The 19517-nt window shown below is 40.4% G+C and overlaps 1 protein-coding gene across 1 annotated transcript in view; it reads left to right on the top strand.

Moving 5' to 3' along the window:
• The window catches only part of ARHGEF3 (Rho guanine nucleotide exchange factor 3), a 315180-nt gene that overhangs the window by 172162 nt on the left and 123501 nt on the right, over positions 1-19517 (top strand). Inside the window, exon 4 of the mRNA XM_054595578.1 lies at positions 1899-1961. Coding sequence (XP_054451553.1) covers positions 1899-1961 — 63 coding nt within the window. The remainder of the gene's footprint in view (positions 1-1898; positions 1962-19517) is intronic.

Genomic DNA, 19517 nt, shown 5'->3' with positions numbered 1-19517 from the left:
CCTGGCACATAGTGGATACACGACACATCTTTGTTGAGTTGAAGTGGAGAAATACTAGAACAAGAATAGTAAGATGGACAAGGACAGGTCTGGTTTCTTTGCAGTCTCTGCCAGTGTTCATTTTCAGGGTCTGATAGAGGAGGAGGAAGGGGTGGACTTCTTTGGCAGCTGAAGGCCCTTGACTCCATTGTCACTTCGTGTCAGTGATTTGATCCTTTGGTAGCTTTCTGCCAAGTAGGATGGGAGACTTAGCAAGTCACAAATTAGGGACTCAATACTTGCCTGGTTGGTTGAACTGGGATTCAGAAGAGAGGTGAATATTCCTTTTATGAACCATTAGAGTGGTTTTAGATGGAGTTCCTGTTCTTTTTATATAGAGGAAAATATATTTTTCTTCATCTAACCTGGCAGACTTCCTTGGTCATAAGTTCATTTGAAGTACAGTGTTCTTCATTTCAAGTAATAACTTTTATGAATCTCAGTGTTTATGGCTATAAAAGAGGAAGGAAGATTGGAGATGGTGTGCAAGTTTCTTTCCAGCATTCTGGTTCTGCAATTACATCAGGACCCTGGATGAGGTTTAGAACAAATTGAAATTACCCAAGTACAAAGCAGCTCTAAAAATGGAATATCTTTAAGTAAAATAGATTTTCTTTCCAGTCTAGTTTCTCTTCCAAGCTAGTCAGAATCTGAACTTTGTGTCTAAATTTCTAAACCTTGATATATGAAGATATTTACAAAAAAAAGATACAAAAGGGAACAAAGTTTAGCAGCATGAATACAAATAATAATGCAGACCACTTGCCCTAGAGCTTCATATTTCCCTGCATTTTATTTTATTTTTTTGGTAAAGATGTTGAAAGCATATATTTTTTTAATTGCTCACACTATTACAGATGTCCCGCAATCCCCACCCACCCCCCAACCTTTGCCCACCTCCACCCAGCCCCTGCCCCCTGGCCTTTACCACACTGTTGTCTGTGTCATGGGCTATGCATATATATGTTCTTTGACTAATCTCTTCACCTTCTTTTATCCAGTCCTCCCCCACCACCTCCCCTCTGAGATTTGTCAGTCTATTCCATGTATCCACTCCTCTGGATCTATTTTGACACTTCTCCAGAGAGGACATACAGAGGCCAATAGATGATACATGAAAAAATGTTCAACATCATTAATCATCAGAGAGATGCATATTAAAACTGCCGTGAGGTATCACCTCACATCTGCCAGAATGGCTACTATCAATAAATCAACAAAGAACAAGTGTGCTGGTGAGGACGTGGAGAAAAGGGAACACTTGTGCGCTGTTGGTGGGTATGCAGATTGGTGCAGCCACTGTGGAAAACAGTATGGAGCTTCCTCAAAAAAATTAAAGATGGAACTGACTTTTGACCCAGTGATCCCACTTTTGGGACTATATAAGAATCCCAAAACACCAATCAGAAAGCATATATGCACCCCTATGTTCACAGCAGTGTTATTTACAATAGCCAAGGTCTGGAAACAAACCAAGTGCCCATCAGTGGATTAAAAAAAACAACTTTGGTACATTTACATAATGGAATTCTATGTAGCTATAAAAAAGAAGGAACTCTTACTCTCTGCAGTGACATGGTTGGACCTGGAGATTTTTATGCTAAGTGAAATAAGGCAGTCAGAGAAAAACAAATACGATATGATCTCACTTTTATGTGGAATCTGATGAACAAAATAGTTTCCTGCACTTTCTTAGGCTTTCTTAGAATAGTTCATTTATGTAGCTTGGTTAAAGGTTTTGGACAACCGGGCAGGAATGACAAGGATTGCATGTACTAATTGGTTGCTTTTTTTCTTTCCTTAATCAAAGCCATAATCCATGTTTGCATCTGAACTTTGTTTTATCATTTGTTTTGCAGCGAAAACGGAAGCAGAGTGCCCAAGATGAAGATGCTGTTAGCCTTTGTAGTCTCGACATAAGTGTAAGTACAGTCCTTCCTATTCCCCTGCCATGGGAACACCTCTTGTTTCTGAATCTATTTGTTAACATGCTGTGCATGTTAAGTTAAGTGGGCTTCTAGGATCTGACTATGGCAGCTGTGACCTGGGGGCAAGCTCTTTTTAAAAATATTTCATTTTTACTGGAGAAAGCTTTGTGTCCAACTTAAACTTCCAAGCCAAGTTGTTTATCACCCATGTCTTTTCTCTCATAAAATGAATTATGAACTCGGTGCATCTGGGTCGAATCTAGAAAAATTCCATGGTGCTCTTTTTGAAGCTGGTTCCAGAAGATGGGCCAGCTGTTTGTCCACCTTCAGAGAAGTTAGCAAGTTGGCCCAACTCAGCAACTAGTGACCTGAAGGCCAGAAGTCTCCAGCAGCATGGCTGAGTGAGTGACTTTGGATTCAACAGATCTTAGTTTGAATTAAGATTCTCCACTTACCATTTGTGTGGCGCTTACCTCTGATTCCTCGTCTGGAAAATAGGGATGAAAAGATTTAACCTAACAAAATTTTTGTGAGGATGAAATAAAACAAAAGTGAAAATACTAAGCACATTACTTGGCATGTTCTAGGCACCCACCAACTGTTAGCCTCATTGTGTTTTTCTTTGAAAGCAGAACTTTGCAAAACAAATTTAAGTGACATGGTAGTAGAAAGCTGATGTTGAGAGGTAAAAAGCTTTCTTGGATTTTCCAGGCCCATATTTTTGAATGCCCAATTTTGGTACCTTTCTTTGTGTGTCCTCCTTCTCTCCTCACTGACACAGTGGGGTGCCGACCTGAGCCTCTGATGCCTTCCTTATCTGGGGGGTGGGGATGGGCGGGGATTCACACTCTCCCTGGGCTCCCCAAGTCTGTTTGTCTTTTGTACTTCCTTGGAGTTTAAACACTGTGCATGTTGGATCCATCTAACATTAGACCCAGGTCTTTCTTCTCTACTGAGACCACAGAAGCCATTGTTGTAAGATGAGAAGGCTTCTATGCTAAGAACTGGGTCATGGTTCTGGCTCTGCCCATAAATAACAGTGTAACTTTGGCCATCTTCTTTGCTCTCTGGGGCTCAGTACCTCCTTTGTTTTTTAAAAAGGGGTTTGAGATAAACTATTCTACAACCATTGTGAAAATTTGAATCTTCATAGCACATGGATTATTGGGCTCTTATCTGAGGACATTTAATTACCCGTGTAAACAATACTGTTTGAATTATTTTTAATTATTGCAGAGTTATCTGTGATGCAAACAGCCATGGTGGAGTGAGCCGGAGCTATCATTTAATTAATGCACTTGTACATCTTTCTTTCACTATATGGTGTTTGTTCCAGGCCTTAGGCCATCAGATTGATGGAGTTGGACCAGTTTACTAGGTGGCCTTCGTAGCAGTACTTCCAGGCTTTACTTTACTCAGTGAATGTTTTATTATCAACAAATAGTGTCTATGGAATTTTCCTTATCAGCAATAAGTTCTTTATGTTTGAATGTTTTAAATTTTGGGGAAATTACTAGAATCATTGGCTTTCAGAATTTGAAGAGCCCTTAACCACCATATAGTCTTATTCTCTCACTTTGCAAATGAAGAAATAGATGCCCAGGGAGGTATAGTGTTTTAGACAAGACTTTAATCTAGGTCATTTCTAAGATCATGCCTCATCGTTCATTATTCCTGGACCATATTTATTTTTTTTTAGAAAAACATGTGTCTAGTATCATTTTATCAAAAACCACTAAATTCTTTTATATGAAAAGATTAATATTTACAATTATGAGTTATGATTTGTTTTTTATTACTCTCTCTCTTTTTAACTATCTCATATCATGCTTTGTTGTAGTAGAGACACTTTTATGAAAAATAAATCTACCTTTATGCTTAGGGATTCAACTATGGCCAAACTCCTTTCCGATTTGCTGGGCATTTTTCCTGAAACTTAGTGATACAGATTCCAGAGCCTGGGCAGAGTTACCCCCAGATATTGTCACATAGTATTATAATAATTATGAACATTAGAAGAATCCTAGAAGCTGTGGGAGGCCATGAAAGCTGGCCTTTTGCAGGTTTCCTGACTGTCCAAGTCATATGAAAATGACAGGATGTGTGACTGAGATGTGGCCACAGAGGAAGTGGTACTGATTTTCAGTGCCTTGCACCTAGCAGACACTCAGTAGAGAGTAGATGAATCAAGTGAAGGGGTGGGTAAAGTCACTTGTGAGAAGATGTTTTGCCTTAAAGGCAACAATGTCTAAATAAATGAGTCCACTAAATTAATTGTTCTGATAAATGGCCTTTGTAGGCTATTCAAAGGTGCTTTTCAATGGTGATATCCAGTAGAGTTTTAGTCCCTTACCTAAGAAGCAGCATTACTGAAGAGTTGTTTTGAGACTGTTTCTATGTGTAGTGGAAAGTAGCATCTGAAAAAGAGGTGGGTTCCAACAGATGACTCATACTAGAGGATGCGAGGGTTTGGGAAAGTAATATTAGTAACTCTCGATTTTTATTCCATTTAATAAGTGGAAAGACATTCACCAGAGGTCTTTGAACAAGAAGGTGCTAGATTAGAGGACAGAGGTCTTTTGGGGATCATGGTCAAGTATCTATTGAGTCCCAGCCGAATGCTGTGTATACAGCATTACCAAGAGTGAGCTCTTGGTAAATAGTTATTAGTTGATGTATTTTAAAAATAAAAAACAGTGAGTTATCCAGGACATGGGGAATTCAACACACATACCACTTTTAAAGAAATATTATCTGTGACATAAAATTGGGAAATGTTAATGCAGGCAAAATCTTCCCCCTTTGATTAAAAAGTACACATAGAGCCCCTCAGGGTATCTGAGTGATGATAACACCAGACACTTCCCACTGACACTTTGCTTTATTTTAAAGCCTCAGATGCCGATTCTGTAGGTGATTGGAAGGGAGTTTTCCTATTAAGCTCCTCTCCAACCTCTTATTGAACCTGGGCTTACAGGCCAGATAGGAATGGCTAAGCTAAGAAAAGAGCTTATTGTTACAGAAAAGGATCCTCAGTTGCTTGGGGGATCACAGACTCCTCTGGGAATCTGGTAATAACACTGAGCTCCAAACAATTTCACAAGATTGATGTGTAATTTCATGGGCCCCATGGAGCCCAGCCAAGACCCCATGTTAAGGGTTCCTCTTGAAATAACATCGAAGGGGTCTTAAGGCACAGTGACGTATCTCCGAAGAACTATCCTCCCACATTTTGCCCCCACCACTTGGTGAAAAATGAATTGTGACTGGTGAGTCCACACTATTTAATGATATAATTGGTCTCTATTTTTTCCCACCACTTTACCCAATCCACTGGCTGAGTCCCCAGCTTCCTGGCAGGATAGAACACAAGCCGTTCCAGAAAAAAAAAGTAACCTGTACTTTTGAGAACAATTTGCAGAGTGGAGAATGCTCCCAGCAACCACCTACAAATCTCCTCTCACGTCAGAGGATATGAGTGGGATGATTTCAGGGACATTTCTTCTCCCACAGCACTTGTCTAGTTTAAACCCTAATGGATGAGAGGCCCCTGAGTGAGGAGCCGCGGCTTATGGTCCCCAGGAAAGGCCCTAGTGGAAGAGCCAGGTGCGCCCCCGATGGAGGGTGCTGCTGAGCACCAAGCCTCCTTTCTCAAAAGTGAGCTCGGGGGTGAGTATAAAAATAGTTCCCAATGATAAAAACAACATAAAAGATGAAAGAATATATATTTCCTTGCAGAAAATTTGGAAAATCTGAACAATAGAATTCATCAATAATCTCATCACAAAGCAGTAGCTACATTTTGATGTGTTACTTTCCTGGCATTATACACACCCTCACTTTACAATTTCTTCATTATGAAATAGTGCAGACATACAAAATGGTGTAAAAGATGATATAAAATTCCATGTAGTCCTTGCAAACCCCTTTCTCTGCTGAGTTTAATGTTTATTGTTGCCCTGCCTGTCTATGAACTTGATACATACATGTTTCCCTAAACAGCACATATTTTCAACCAGATTTTAAAGCTTACATAAGCACACGGCTTTTAAAATTGATATCATAACACATATTAATTTATTCATTTGGCTTTAATTTACTTATTGAGATCATGTTACCACATTGAAATAGTCTTCAAGAACATTATTTCGAGTAACTATAAAGTACATTGTCAAATGGATGCACCAAATTTATTTAACCAATTCTTTATTGGATATTTGGATGTTACAATTTTTGTCTATTGTAAGTAACACTGATGGGCATTCTAGAGCACCTTTGTGTAATCTTTTATTAGAAGGATAAAATGGATAAAATATGAAATTCCTGGCTAAAAGGGTATGGAGGTTTTTTTAAACCTGTGAACAGGTTTATACCCCTCTGGCAGTGAGAGGTGGAAATGCAATGCATAGCAGTTGAGTATTTTGCACAGAAACTCAGAGTGGGAGATTGTTTTCATGTTTCTCTGGCCCATCTCTCTTTGAACTATACCTCTCGTCCCTTGCTAAGGTCCATGACTTTATATGGGACACCTGCTTACACCCCTTCTTTAGGAAGAATCCTTCCTGCTGCTCCGGTGGGGATGGGGCTGGTGGCAGGGCTTCCTTTCCATGCTGGTGTGGCATCTCCAGGCTAGCAGGCTGAACCATGACTGGAAGTGGAATGAGATCCATTTAATATCACAACTGGCCTGCTACTGTCGGTATTACCATACCCATTTTGAAGATGAGGAAATAGAGCCTCAGAGAGATAAGCAGTTTGCTCCAAGCCCCAGCTTATTGTAGATTCAAGCCCAGGACCGTGGGATTCCACAGCTCCCCCATACTGCCTCCAGGGCAGGAAGGAGAAGAAAGCGTTTGGCTCCATGGCTTTTGGTGGTGAATGATGTATAGGATATTCATCTGGTCTCAGGGGCAAAGCAGCTTTGAGGTTTATGACATACATCCCCAAATTCCCATTACTGTGCTTTCTGGTTACTTACACTATTTCATGGACACTCAAATCACAAGTGTTGATTATAGAAAGGGGAAAAGTGTTCCTGTCTTGATTAAGCCAAATGACACTTCATTGCTAGGATAGGTTAAACCAGGCATGGAAGACACACGGGATAGCAGCAGGATTATTTTGTCTCTGCTCAGAAGTCCAATTAATTTAAAAAGATACCGTTTCTGTGGTTTTGTTTCTTTTGGTCTGTTTTGGAACTTGGTAACTGGAAAGGGTAGCCTTGCCCCCAGCCAGCATGAGGTCTTAATGAATTATGTGGATTTTAATACTGCTCTTATCGCCCAGGAAACCAGGCCTGCCTCTGCGATTGGGTCTTCATTGGCACATGCTTCTATTTAATCTGTTGGCATTTTTTTCCGTTTGGATTTATGATCTGCCCTTGCTGCCTGTGAAATCCTTTGGGTCTAATATGGTCGAGACCCTATGCCAAGTTCAAGGTTGTTCTCACGCTGTCAACTCTGATGGCAAATTTACTCATTGTTGACATAGACACATCTCATCTTGCTTTTGCCCTAATTGATTAGGTGGTGGGTTGTAATAATCACTGTGATCTTTTTCTCTTTGATCCACCTCTTCAAAAGCACAGTGACAAAGAAATTCCAAGCCACTTCAGGACATACTCTCAGAAGTTAATGATGTAGCAAAGTGTCAGTCATCGTTTACTACTCCCCTTCAAAGTGACATTGAGGGGGCCTATGTTAATGAGGCCTCTTATGCTCCAAGAACACCTGTTTGTTGCATTCGTCACCAGAATTACAAACTTTGGGAGCTGGAGACTGAACACCACTCTGAACCTCAGTTTCCTCACCTGTAAACTGGAATTATGACAGCTCTCCTCCTTAGAGTTCTAAGGATTAAAATAAATTAATTCATGTAAAACACTGGGGCCCAGCCCATAGTGGGCACAAAAAGTCCTAGCTATTGTTGCTGTTGATTTCATAATACAAAATCAGCTTATAGTTAAATTTGAGGTACTTGTTGTTAGCACCAGTTTTTCATAAGTAGAACTCACCTTGAAATTTAAAAAAATACCAGGATATGAGGAGACATATACAGGGAGTTTTATTACAGAATTTTTTTAATAGTAGCCAAAAGCTGGAAACAGGATGAATATCTGAATTATATAGACTTGTAAGTATATTATAAAATAAAAGTATAATACACAATTATAGAACACATAAAATATAAAGTATGCTCCTACCTGTTTATAAATATATTTGTTCATGTGAAGGAGTAAGTGTGGAGGATTACACCGCATTGGGGATGGTGGTTATGTTGGTTATGTTGGTAGATTGGAATTACTGGAGAGAATGACTGGGTTCCAGGGGTTCTTGACCTTTAACAAACTGTGAAACCTATAAACAGCCCTTCCCTTCAGAAGACTGTTTATATGTGCTTAAGGTGAAATATATAAGATTACAATAAAACTCAGTTACATTGAAATACAGTTATCCAAATATTTAAAAATAAATTTCTAGTAAGAGTTATATATGTGCATCTTAATCAATGCATTAAGTAAGAAGATCTGGCAACAAGGCTAATAACTAATATACCTAATACGAGATAAGAGGAAATGATATTTTGAAATACCCACATAAACCACACTGAGATTTAAAAATATAGTGATTTCTAGGCAACAAATTCACAGATCTGCTAATGCTTCTGTGATTTGTAGCCTCTATTCATACTGGAAGGAAATGCTAAATTTCAGTTCTTAGTGAAACTGAAGATTTTTTTTTTCTGTCCAAACTCACAGATGTCCTGAATTTATCCATGAACTCTTTGGCAGTCTGATAATTCAAGGCTAAGAATCCCTGTTTAAGACACTTGATCTGTTATGATTAGCTTTGCAACTTTAGTAATTTAAATGACTGAAGTAAACAAATACAACAAATATAATTAACTCTGACCTGTTGGTATATGAGGATGTCAGTATTTTAAAGAAAAGAGTGTAAAACATTATATAAAAGTAAGAGACAAGGATAATAATGATATTTTTAGGAAGACCTAGAAGTAACCATTAAATCAGTTCCAAACACTTAGTGTTTAGATTTTTCTCTGAGACCAGTTTAGCTTTTTGAAATAAATAACCTGAATCACCCCAATAGTTTAGTAGATGATCTTTTCTGCTGCTTTTGCTATTAGACAAATAATATTAGGGTAGAAAAATGTTGTGCTTTTTTTTTTTTTGAGATGAATACTCAAGGGGTAAAATGTCACGAATACTTTCACATAAAATATAAAGTGAATGTCTTAACTAACATGTCCATCCTCTAAAAAAATCAAACCACCAAGATAGAGCCAACAGCCCCTTGACCACCCCCCATCCCACTTACCTCCTCAGGTACAATCCTGGTTCTCAGCTCAGCCTCCTTCCCGGTATTTAGATATAGTTAGACATATAGGTAGATATAGATATAAAACTTAGTTTGTCGTGATATTTTAAGGACGTAAGTGTTGTCATTTTTTGTTTTATCTTGCAAAACAAAAAATGACAACACTTATGTCCTTTTCTTTTAAGTAATCTTTATTTTTTTAGAGCAGTTTTAGGTTCACAGCAAAATGAAGCAGAAATGACGGAGAGTTTCCATATACCCTCCACTCTCACACGGGCACAGCCCCCCGAACTATCAAAATCCCCACCAGAGTAGTACGTTTGTGACAACTGATAAGGCTACACATCATAATCATCCAGAGTCGATCGCTTACATTAGTGTTCACTTGGTGTTGTGCATTTGATGGGTTTTGACAAATGTGTAATGACACGAATCCACCATTACAGTGTCTTACAGAATAGTTTCACTGCCCTGAAAATCCTCTGTGCTCCCCCTGTTTATCCCTCCTTCCCTCAACCTCTGACAATGCTGATCATGTTATTGTCTCCAGAGTCTTGTCTTTTCAGGTATGTCATTCAGTAGGCAGCCTTTTCAGATTGGCTTCTTCCACTAAAGTTCCTCCAGGTCTTCTCGTGGCTTGTGAACTCACTTCTTCTTTTTTAATCACTGAAGTAATATTCCATTGTACGGACATAGCACAGTTTACTTATCCATTCACCTGGGGAAGGATATGTCTCATTGCACTGCTGCTCTTTCATGCACAAAACAAATGAGTCATAGTTTATGTTAACCTGATTCTCCATTGAGAGGCACTTCTGTTGTTTCCAGTATTTCCCAGCTATACCGACCTTCCTCTTACTCCAGAACAAGTAGTAAAGTAGATGGTAAAAAGTGCCTGTGGGCACTTGCTCTTTATAACATTAGCGTAAATAGTATTAAATTGCCATTTTTTTGTGGTTCATATTCATGTGCTATTTTGTTCCATTCCTAGATACCAAAGAAAAACGAACAACAATCAAACTGGTACCAAACGCAGATCTGAACAGGCTTTTAAAATTAGTGGAGAAGGAAAATTCTGTCTATATCACGTACACTTCACCTAATAGTGCCTGCAAGTTTTAAACCTAAATATCCAGAAGTATCATCCATGGTTTAAAAGGAAGGAAGAGAGGAAGGAAGAGAGGGAGGGAAGGAGGGAAGAAAGGAGAAACCGTAGTTGTGAATTCAAAGAATAAGCTTGTTATATTGACAAAGTTTACATCTCAACTGCCTTATTTTGCAGTTTATCATTAACTCTATTTTGACTGAGATTATTTGCAGTAAAAAATTCACTAGAAAATAAGTGTTCTCAAATGCTTTTTCTTATGATTTATTTTTCTAAAATGTAGCCCAAGTCTGTCCACCTGAAAATTATGTAAATAATCTTGGTTAGGAAGTTCCATCCAGGCTTCCGTTCCCTGCTAATTGAGTTTTTCCCCAAATGACTTATATAATTGCATCAAGCCTCATCTTTCATCTGGTTATATGTTCCTGGTTTCAATAGCAGAAGTTGTTTTTCTTTTTTTCTTACTTTTCTCAATTGTGTCTGATGCTCTCTGTGAAAAAAAGGTAGTACATTGACTTTTTCCCTGACATTTACTGTGTGTAAACTTTTTACACTGCTTGATTAACACTTACATTCTTAGGTACCTTCCGAAAAAAGGGTCAAAGGAGTGAAGGGTCCAGGAGCATTCTCATGGTTTGTGTGTCTTCCTGCACCCTGCTGTCTAACTCACACTCCTGTGTGTGGGTCGTTTTATGGAGTGAGTCATGAGCAAGTGGTTTCTCTGTACATATCATTTCCTGGCCAGTATTGATGGCGAGCATTTGAAACCCAACCACCGGCTTATCTTCAGTTGTCAAAATGCTGGCTTTGAGTTAACTCCTTAGAAGTCCTACAGGGAACTAAAGGTGTTTATTGTGGTTCGTACATGAGCAGATTGACCTTTTCCTCTTATAGTTTTATAAATGAGATTTGTTACTCCCCACACATCTCAAAATTTCAATTTATATAATTGGAATCTTCTAGGAACACTAAAATCAATAAATTTGAAGTGTTTTCTTTGCCTTTACGTGGTGGGGGGTAGTGATGCTTTTGCTGGTCAGATCTACATAGATCCCATCTGGGAACATATTTATTACTATAGAATTAATAAATTTATTTGTTTATTTTTTAGTTCATTCATTGACTCATTCACGCACTAATTCAATCAACTGGTATTTATTGAGCTCTACCCTGGGTCAGACACAAGGACACTGAGGGAAGCGAAACTTAAGACTCATTCATCTGCAGACAAGTGGAAATTGCTCTTGATTGTGTTACAAGTTAACCAAGCATGGAGCAAGAATATCCTAGCTGCACTGATGGCTGGTTTTCCCCTTTCTGTAAAGGAGTAACTCCACATGGCTGGTTTTGAAAGAAGTAAATTTTGCTATAGAGTCTTCTGGTAACATTTATATCCACCTTAGAGTATCCTTGAAATTGGTTTATTTTCTTCTAGCTGGTCAACCAAAAGGTTCATCTGGGGAAGTGCTTCACATTGTTTTATGCAAAAGCTGACCTCGACAAATTATACTGTATGGCAGGTGGGCTTTGCACCTGTGCCCTCCTTACAGTGAGGGCTTTGGGACTGGGAACACTGGATTCCAGAGCAAGATCTCTAAAACTTTTTCTCTGAAAAAGGGGCCTGGAAGAGATTATCTCGTTGAGAGCATTTCATTGTGTAGATGTGGCAGTTGAAGTTGAGATAAGTCATGTGTCCTGTGTCCTGTGTCCTGCCCAAAGTGACTGAGGACAAGTGAAAATGCAAGTCTGGGGGCCCGTGTTCTGGACTGCACCTTAAGCCCAGGAGAAGGTTGAAGGCGACAGTTCTGGTTTTGGCATTTTGAATTCTGGCCTAACCACTTCATAGCTCTGTGACTTTGGACAACATATTCAATCTCTCTGTGTTATAGTTTCCTTGGCTGGAAAAATACAGATGATAATAGGGTTGCTATAAGGATTCGATACAGTAATATAAGCAGGGCTATGGCACAATGTTGCAACAAGCAAAGATACTTACTATTGATATTGTAAAAGAATCCAGGACTATGGAACAGGGATATTGTCTATTTTAGGTTAAAACTGTTTCCCTGGTGTCCAAGAAAGTGGCTGGTATGTATCCAGTCCTCAAATTAGAGTTGTTGAATGGATTTTTTCCTAATGCAAATTTGGTAACTCTCATAAAGGATAAATGATACCAGGAAAGGGAAGATGATGTTTTGTGTGTTGCTTAAAACAAGAGGGTTGTGGAGTCCTATGCCTTTTTAGGTGGAACAGCTTTGTTTTTAAATGAGCCACTTCTGTAAATAATCATTAATAGGGGTATTTGACAAAATGCCTCAGCTGTTGATTTTATCCTGCAAAGCCTGATTCACATTCAAGTAGTCTCAGTCCGCAGGTGACTGGTTGATAACACCACTGTCAGTCCTACCTTTAAATAGAGCCAGAACCACAGCATTATCACCTCCAGTGGGACCACCTCCACAGCTGCTGGGTGATTCCAGGGGCCTCCCACATGTTCTCCCTGCATCTGCATTTGACCCTTCGCTGTCCACTATCAATTCAGCAGCTAGAAGGTTTCTTTTAAGCCTAAATCACACACTGTCTCTTTTATGTCTCTCTCCTCATTCAGTGGCATTGCCAAATCCTCCTAGTGGTCCTTGACGTCCGGCACAACTGAGTTAGTTGCCTTGCTACTCCTGGACCTCACCACCTAGCCCCTCCCCTTTTCCTGTGCTTGCCCCGCACTGGCCCTCCTCCTATTCTCCTCCTGTGTTCACCTCAGGGCCTTAGCAATTGCTGTTTCTCTCTCTGGAGAGCTCTTGTGCCTACCCATGTGACTGACTTCCTTCTGTTCCTCTGGCATCTTCTCACTTCTTAGATAGGCTTTTTTTGTATCCCTATGTTGAAAGTCATTTCCATTCTCCCCCCCACCCCGATCCCTTCATTCCCTACTCTTCTTATTTGACTTGATTTTTTTTTCCTCATAGTATTTATCATCACCTGCCACATGATGTGTTTTCTACTTATCAGAGTCTGTCCACACTAGAATATAACTTTTATTTTATCTTTCTGCTATAGTCCTAATATCTGGGATGGTGCCTGGCACAGAGTTTGTCCAATTAACATTTGTTGGATAAATGATTGTTTATATATTTCATGCTGTCTTTAGAAGGTTACTATAAACATGAAGTGGATTTATCTTGGCAACACTTTAAGAATGTCTGTCTTTCTCTATACATATATTTGCATCCCCTCATTTTTGAAGAAAAGTCATAAAACAAGAGGCAAAACCAAGCATACCTGAAGAGACCTTGTGGTATACAAAGCAAGATAAGTGAACATAATGCTGGAATTTTATGAGCTAATAAAATAAATCAGCCTGAAGATAAGAGGACACAAGCAATGTGGAATGCACACATGGTTTCTGCAGATGTGGAATGGTTAATGCCAGTGCTTTCACGTCTAACCCAGCTGGTGCTGCAGGAATCTCTCAGGATGGTGGTAGGAACAGAAATTTTCTGTTTCAATGAAAACGAACCCCCTTTTGAAGTCTCAGTTTCTTTCCATTTAACTGGTATTTATTGAGTGTAGAGCACTGCTCCTGGAGCCCACCATGAGGTTAGAGAAGAAAAGACGTGTGTAAGAGTTGTCAGTCACACTCATCTCTGGTTGATCTGTTTAAAGGGAAGGAGTGTATTCCAGGCCATTTAAAAACAGTGGGCTACCAGTACATACATCATTTGTATCTCAGCCTGGAAAATGTTCTGGTGATTACATTGAAAAGCGAACGTGCCTGGAATTCTTGAGCATTCTTAATACCGTGAAGAAAATAAGAAAGCCGTTTTGGAGAGACCCAGCTTTGTAGGGACTAGAATGTGCCAGGTTCTCCCAGCTGGGCCTGGATGGAATTCTTCCCCACTCATCCTCCAGGGTTAGTGGAGGAGCCTCAATCGGGAAGTGACGCAGGGCACCTGCCACGCTGCCCGTGCCTACCTTTAGCTCCCTTTACCTTATGTGTTTAGCTTATCTTACTTGGAGAAGGTAAAAAAGTCTGTGGTTTAAAATGCCTTTTAGTGACTCTAAGCCTTAAAGACAGTGGAAAACTAAGTAAGAGGTGCTGAATGGAACCAAGTATGGACCTGATGATCTTCTCAGCTTTCTTATGCTAATAACTTAAAAGAAAGAAGGACTTTTAATAAATTTTCTCATAACCCAAAAAGCAGATGATTCACCTATAGCTAACAGAGGCGACTACACTTTGAATAAGATGTCCATGCTCACAGATGGCATCTCACCAGCCATCTGTCTAAATGTCATCAAAGCCACTAAATTCCATAGGGGAGATAGAAGAGAGAACACATCTTCTTAACATGGTTTGCTTTTTACAAATTTGAATATTATCTTTAGCCGAAAAAAAATTTGGCTTTAAATAATTGTAAATTATCTTCCTCTGTAATCAGTATTTCACGTTGTTTTGCCCTCACGTGGGAAAGGGAGGTTGCTTGTGGTTATGTGTCTGAAGAGCCTTTTCTACAGCTGCTGACAACTCTCTGCTTGCCCTGCCCTCTTTGCTTGGCAGAATCATTCTTTCTGGTTAATCCAGGCTTTGTCACATCATGTCTCTGCCATGTTGCTGCTTTAAGTTTTGCTGTGTTTCTCCATGATGTCTTTCTCCCTAATACAACCAGCAATTGAAGCTGAAATTTAATTTAAATTATTGTCAAATTGTAGAAATAGACCTGCCATATGCATGCTCTTCCCCGCGGGGAAGTGGAGGAGTGTCTGAAATGAGAAATGAGCTGGCTGCTGGAGACAGTCGTGAAGAATGTGTCTGAAAACAGGGATGGTATGAAGGGAGGGTTATCTCTGTGTGTTCTATAATGAAGGGCTTGATTTATGGGCTCCTGGGAAACCATAGTAAGGAGCAAAATTGCCATTGCTCCTGAGACCTGGAGGTTTTGTTTAGTTTAGGAGCTTATGTTTGACTGAAGGTCTCACGTTGTTGCTGGAACAGTGACATTTTACTGAGTACACTTTGAAATGTTATTATATTTTATGTGATGTTGTCTTAAAGATGCAATTGTGCTTCTGAGAGAAGAGTATTGAGTAATTTCCCTCTTCCTAGAAAGGTCTATGTTAAGTGGCATCAATCATTGAATCGTTTCCCAAAGTACAGGTGATTTGGAAGGCATGTCTCATCCTCGATCAAGGGCCTTACATGTATGTTTAGATTCCTTTTCTCATTTATTCTTTTATTCATTCGTTCTTATTCATGTTGATTGAGCACCTCCTGCACTTGCATGGTGTTGGCGGTAAGGAGATAAAATGATGAACAAGCCAGGCAAGGTTCTGGTGACTTAGAGTTCAGTGGAGGAGGCAGATGTTAATTAATAATCACAGTATCAAGAACACAATAACAAGTGGAAATAAAAGCTTTGAAATGGAGAGAAGCATGTTGCTCTAAGGGCATGTAACCAAGGACTTTGACCTACACATGAAAGGTCAGGGAGGGCTTCTTTGGGGAAGTGAGATATGAGAGAAAGGAAGATGTTAACCCTGTTTAAGGGGAAAGTGAAAGAGTGGCAGCATGGACACAGCATGTGCAAGGGTCCCATGGCAGGAAGGAGCACGCTGCTTTGAAGGCAAATGTGGCTGGTAGATGGTGAGACTAGAACTGTCAACAGGAGCCAGACCGTGTAGACCCCCAAAGGACATGGCCAATATTTAGGTTGTTTTCCCAAGAACAGTAGGGAGTCACTAGCATGGGTGGCGTGAGGTTAAGCAAGGGTGTGGTTTGTGTTTTGAGAAGATTTCTCTGGCTACTGAGTGGAGAACCACTTGGAGGAGTCCGTGGGTAGAAGCAGAGGACCCGTGGGAGGCAGCCTCACTCTCCCAAAGGCGGTGTCCAGGGCAGAGTCGGCTGTGGAGCAGGTGGGTTTGAGGGACATGTGTAGAGCTTTGAATCTTTACTGCTTTATCTTTTTTGCACTTTTCAGCATCGATTAGAAGACTTAGTGTTTATTTTGACTTCTGTCATTATGTTGCTATCAAACCTTGTACCTGTTGCTTTGCCTCTCTGGATCCCAGTTTCCACATGTATAAAGTAATATAGTCAGATTACATCTTTTCCAGTGCAAAAATTCCCTGTGTCCATGATTATTTGGGTACCGTGGGTTTTTTCAGGTAAATGATTAAAATGTAAATACAATTAGACATTGGTTAATAATAGGAGATCAATATATAAGTTTGCTCATGTAACCACCTAGCTTCAAATCCTCCTCTCTTACTCCTTGGATAGTGGAAGAAGACGTAAGCAGCTAGGGTACTAATGTGCACTTTTTCATTTCTTATTATAGCAGCACAAGACCATTCTTTAATTAGGATGCTGTCTTAGTCACCTTAGGTGCTATAACAAAATACCATAGTCTGGGTGGCTTAAAGGACAGATCATTATTTCTTACAGTTCTGGAGGCTGAGAAATCCAGTATGAGGGTGCCAGCAGATTCAGTTCCAGGTGAGAGCTTTCTTCCTGGCTTGCAGACAGTCACCTTCTAACCTTCTCACCATGCCCTCACCTGGAGGAAGGAGAGAGCTCTGGTCTCACTTCCTCTTCTTTTAAGGACACTGAGCCTACCTTGCCCTCTTACCCTCATGACCTCATCTAAACCTAATTACTTCCCAGATGCCCCAAATTGCTTTCCAAATACCATCACATTGAGGGTATGACTTCACCTTGAATTTTGGGGGGACATAAACATTTAGTTCAGAACAGATGACTTTTAAAAACACACCAGATGTGATTCATTAGAGAAACTAAACAAAACCCTTAGTATGAGTAGGAGTGAATGCAGCAGTTCTAATGAAGCTGCCCAGCGTACACAGCCTAAATGAAGTGGAAAAAGCTAGAGAAGTTTTTACTAAGGGGCTTCATTTGACTCTTCTGTCCTTTGATTTTGGAATCCTTTGTTAGTGGTTGTAACAGTCACGCTTAGTTGCAACCACAAAGTATTTCCAGTGAGGGAGTGTTGATAACATTTTATTGACTTAAAAAAAAAAAAAATCTAATGACAGGGCCAAAGGAAAGGCAGAAGGTATAATTTTCTGGTCAGCCTTGGTCAACTGCCCACAGCAGCCTGGTCCTGTCTGAGTCTTTAAATGAACATACATTGCCACGGACATCTCCCCAGGGTGGCATGATTTAGCCGTGGCCTCAGAGAGGAGCCACAAATTCAAACAAGAGCAGCACTGTTGACCTTCAGACTACAAGCAGACTGCTTTCTTTGTGCCATGTTGCCCAGTGAAATATTCCCGATAAAAGCTTTTTGTTTAGCCCTTGCAACAAGAGCAGAGATTTAGGGAAGGAGAATTGCCCCACCCTCTTAAAAAGTGATTTGTTTTTGGCTCAGCAGTAGCTGTTCAGCAGATCTGGATTCAGAGTGAGCATTGGGGTATGGGAATTTTTGGTGTAGAGATGTTGTTAGGTCATTTTCTGGGATCTCATTGCATCTCTCACACTTAAAGATGGACAGACTGCTTCCGCTCCCAGTCCACTCACCATGCCTTTGCCTTTGTATTTTTCCTTATAAATTTCAAATGGGGGATGGCGAGGAGGTCAGGGACTTACACTTCCTTTTGCTTTCCCAGGTCAAGCTATGGATGAGAACCTGTGGTTTTGACTCTGTATCAGACCGGCCAAAAGAAACTGCCCCCCCGCCTTTTTTATGTATTCTGTCATTGTCATATGGGTTTTGGGGGCCACTTAAGAACTATTATAGGTCTAGATCAGTGGAAGTAGAGATGCTGCTTCTTAGATTGGAGGCATTTGGAAGAGAAAGAATAAAAAACAAACAAACAAACACACACACAAACAGAAATGAGGTTAGAACATTTCAATGACCCTTAGAAGAGAGAAAGGAGGAAGAATCTGAGAGTGGCACATTCTCCAGTGCAGGGAGAGAGGGAGTGCTGTCTGACAGCAGCTTCTGGGCTGAGCACAGGACTCGGCAGTGTGGACTCTGTCCCTTGCTTGCTGCAAGGCTCTGAGCAGCCCCTCTTCTGGGGGCCCAGGAGCTCTAGGCCTCTCTGTCTCCCACCCCATCCCCACCCCTGCAGTGCAAGCACACACAGGCTCCCTTTAAGAAGCAGTGATCCAGGGCCTCTTCTACAAATGCATCAAGAGAGGAAATCCCAGATCTGGAGAGCTGCATGGAGCTGCTGCTTTAGCCACTGTGCCATACTCTCAGCTCTAAGCAGGTGTCCCCCTTTCCCTGCTAAAAGGTAGGTTTCCTTTTGCATGTTTTCTCCTGGGAAATCTAGGTTTTAAATTCTGAGTATTTGAGGAGCTTGCGTTGGTTTTGGTTGGTTTCCTAGGTAATGGAACTGGGCTTCAGCCCCGTTCAGCCTCTGGTTTTCTAGATCATCTGGAGCCATCTCTTGACTTCTGCAAACTGAAATGGACCCTAAGACTATTCCATGTTCCACCCTCCCTCTGAAGTAGATGACAAAGTTCTTAGACCAAGGGCGCCAGAAGAGGAAGGTCCCATCATGACACTACCCACCATTTGCTGAGGGTTCCCTGTGTGCAGCAGCTCCTCTTGTCTGCAGAGCCATCCTGGGAGGTGGTTATCATCAGACCCATCTTGCAGGAGACCAAGGTGGAGGTTTCTTTTCTCCAAACCTCACTGATTTGCACAGGGGTATCTTCTGGCTATGAACCTCCTTTCCTTTCCTTGCAGCGGAGGACTGGATCTGCTTTATTTTTCTTCATGAGCCCAAGAATGCTCATAAAGACTTACCTTCTGTTCTTTAGCAGCCTCTCAGCAAAAGAAGCTGGGTGTTGCCCTTCCTTACTGCTGGTTATTGCCAGCTTCTGAACCGGGAGTGATCTTGTTGCCTTTTTTTTTTCTTTTTTTTTGCCTCATCCCACACCATCCATTAGGCTGATCTTTTTAAAAAACATAAATCATATCATGTTATACTCCTTAGTCAAAATCTCCAGTGACTTCCGTGGGGTCTATGCATTTGGAGTGGAAATATGTTACATCTTTATTTTTGCTAACCTCTAACTGAAATTTACATTTCCTTTTATTATAAATAAGGACAACAAATCTCAGCAGTACTTGTGACTTT

This window comes from Pteronotus mesoamericanus, unplaced genomic scaffold (assembly GCF_021234165.1).
Source record: "Pteronotus mesoamericanus isolate MK-2021 breed Mesoamerican mustached bat unplaced genomic scaffold, CSHL_Meso_final scaffold_54, whole genome shotgun sequence".
NCBI classification, from domain to species: domain Eukaryota; kingdom Metazoa; phylum Chordata; class Mammalia; order Chiroptera; family Mormoopidae; genus Pteronotus; species Pteronotus mesoamericanus.
Note: the sequence above shows the minus strand (reverse complement) of the source record. Positions and strands in the feature narration are given on the sequence as shown.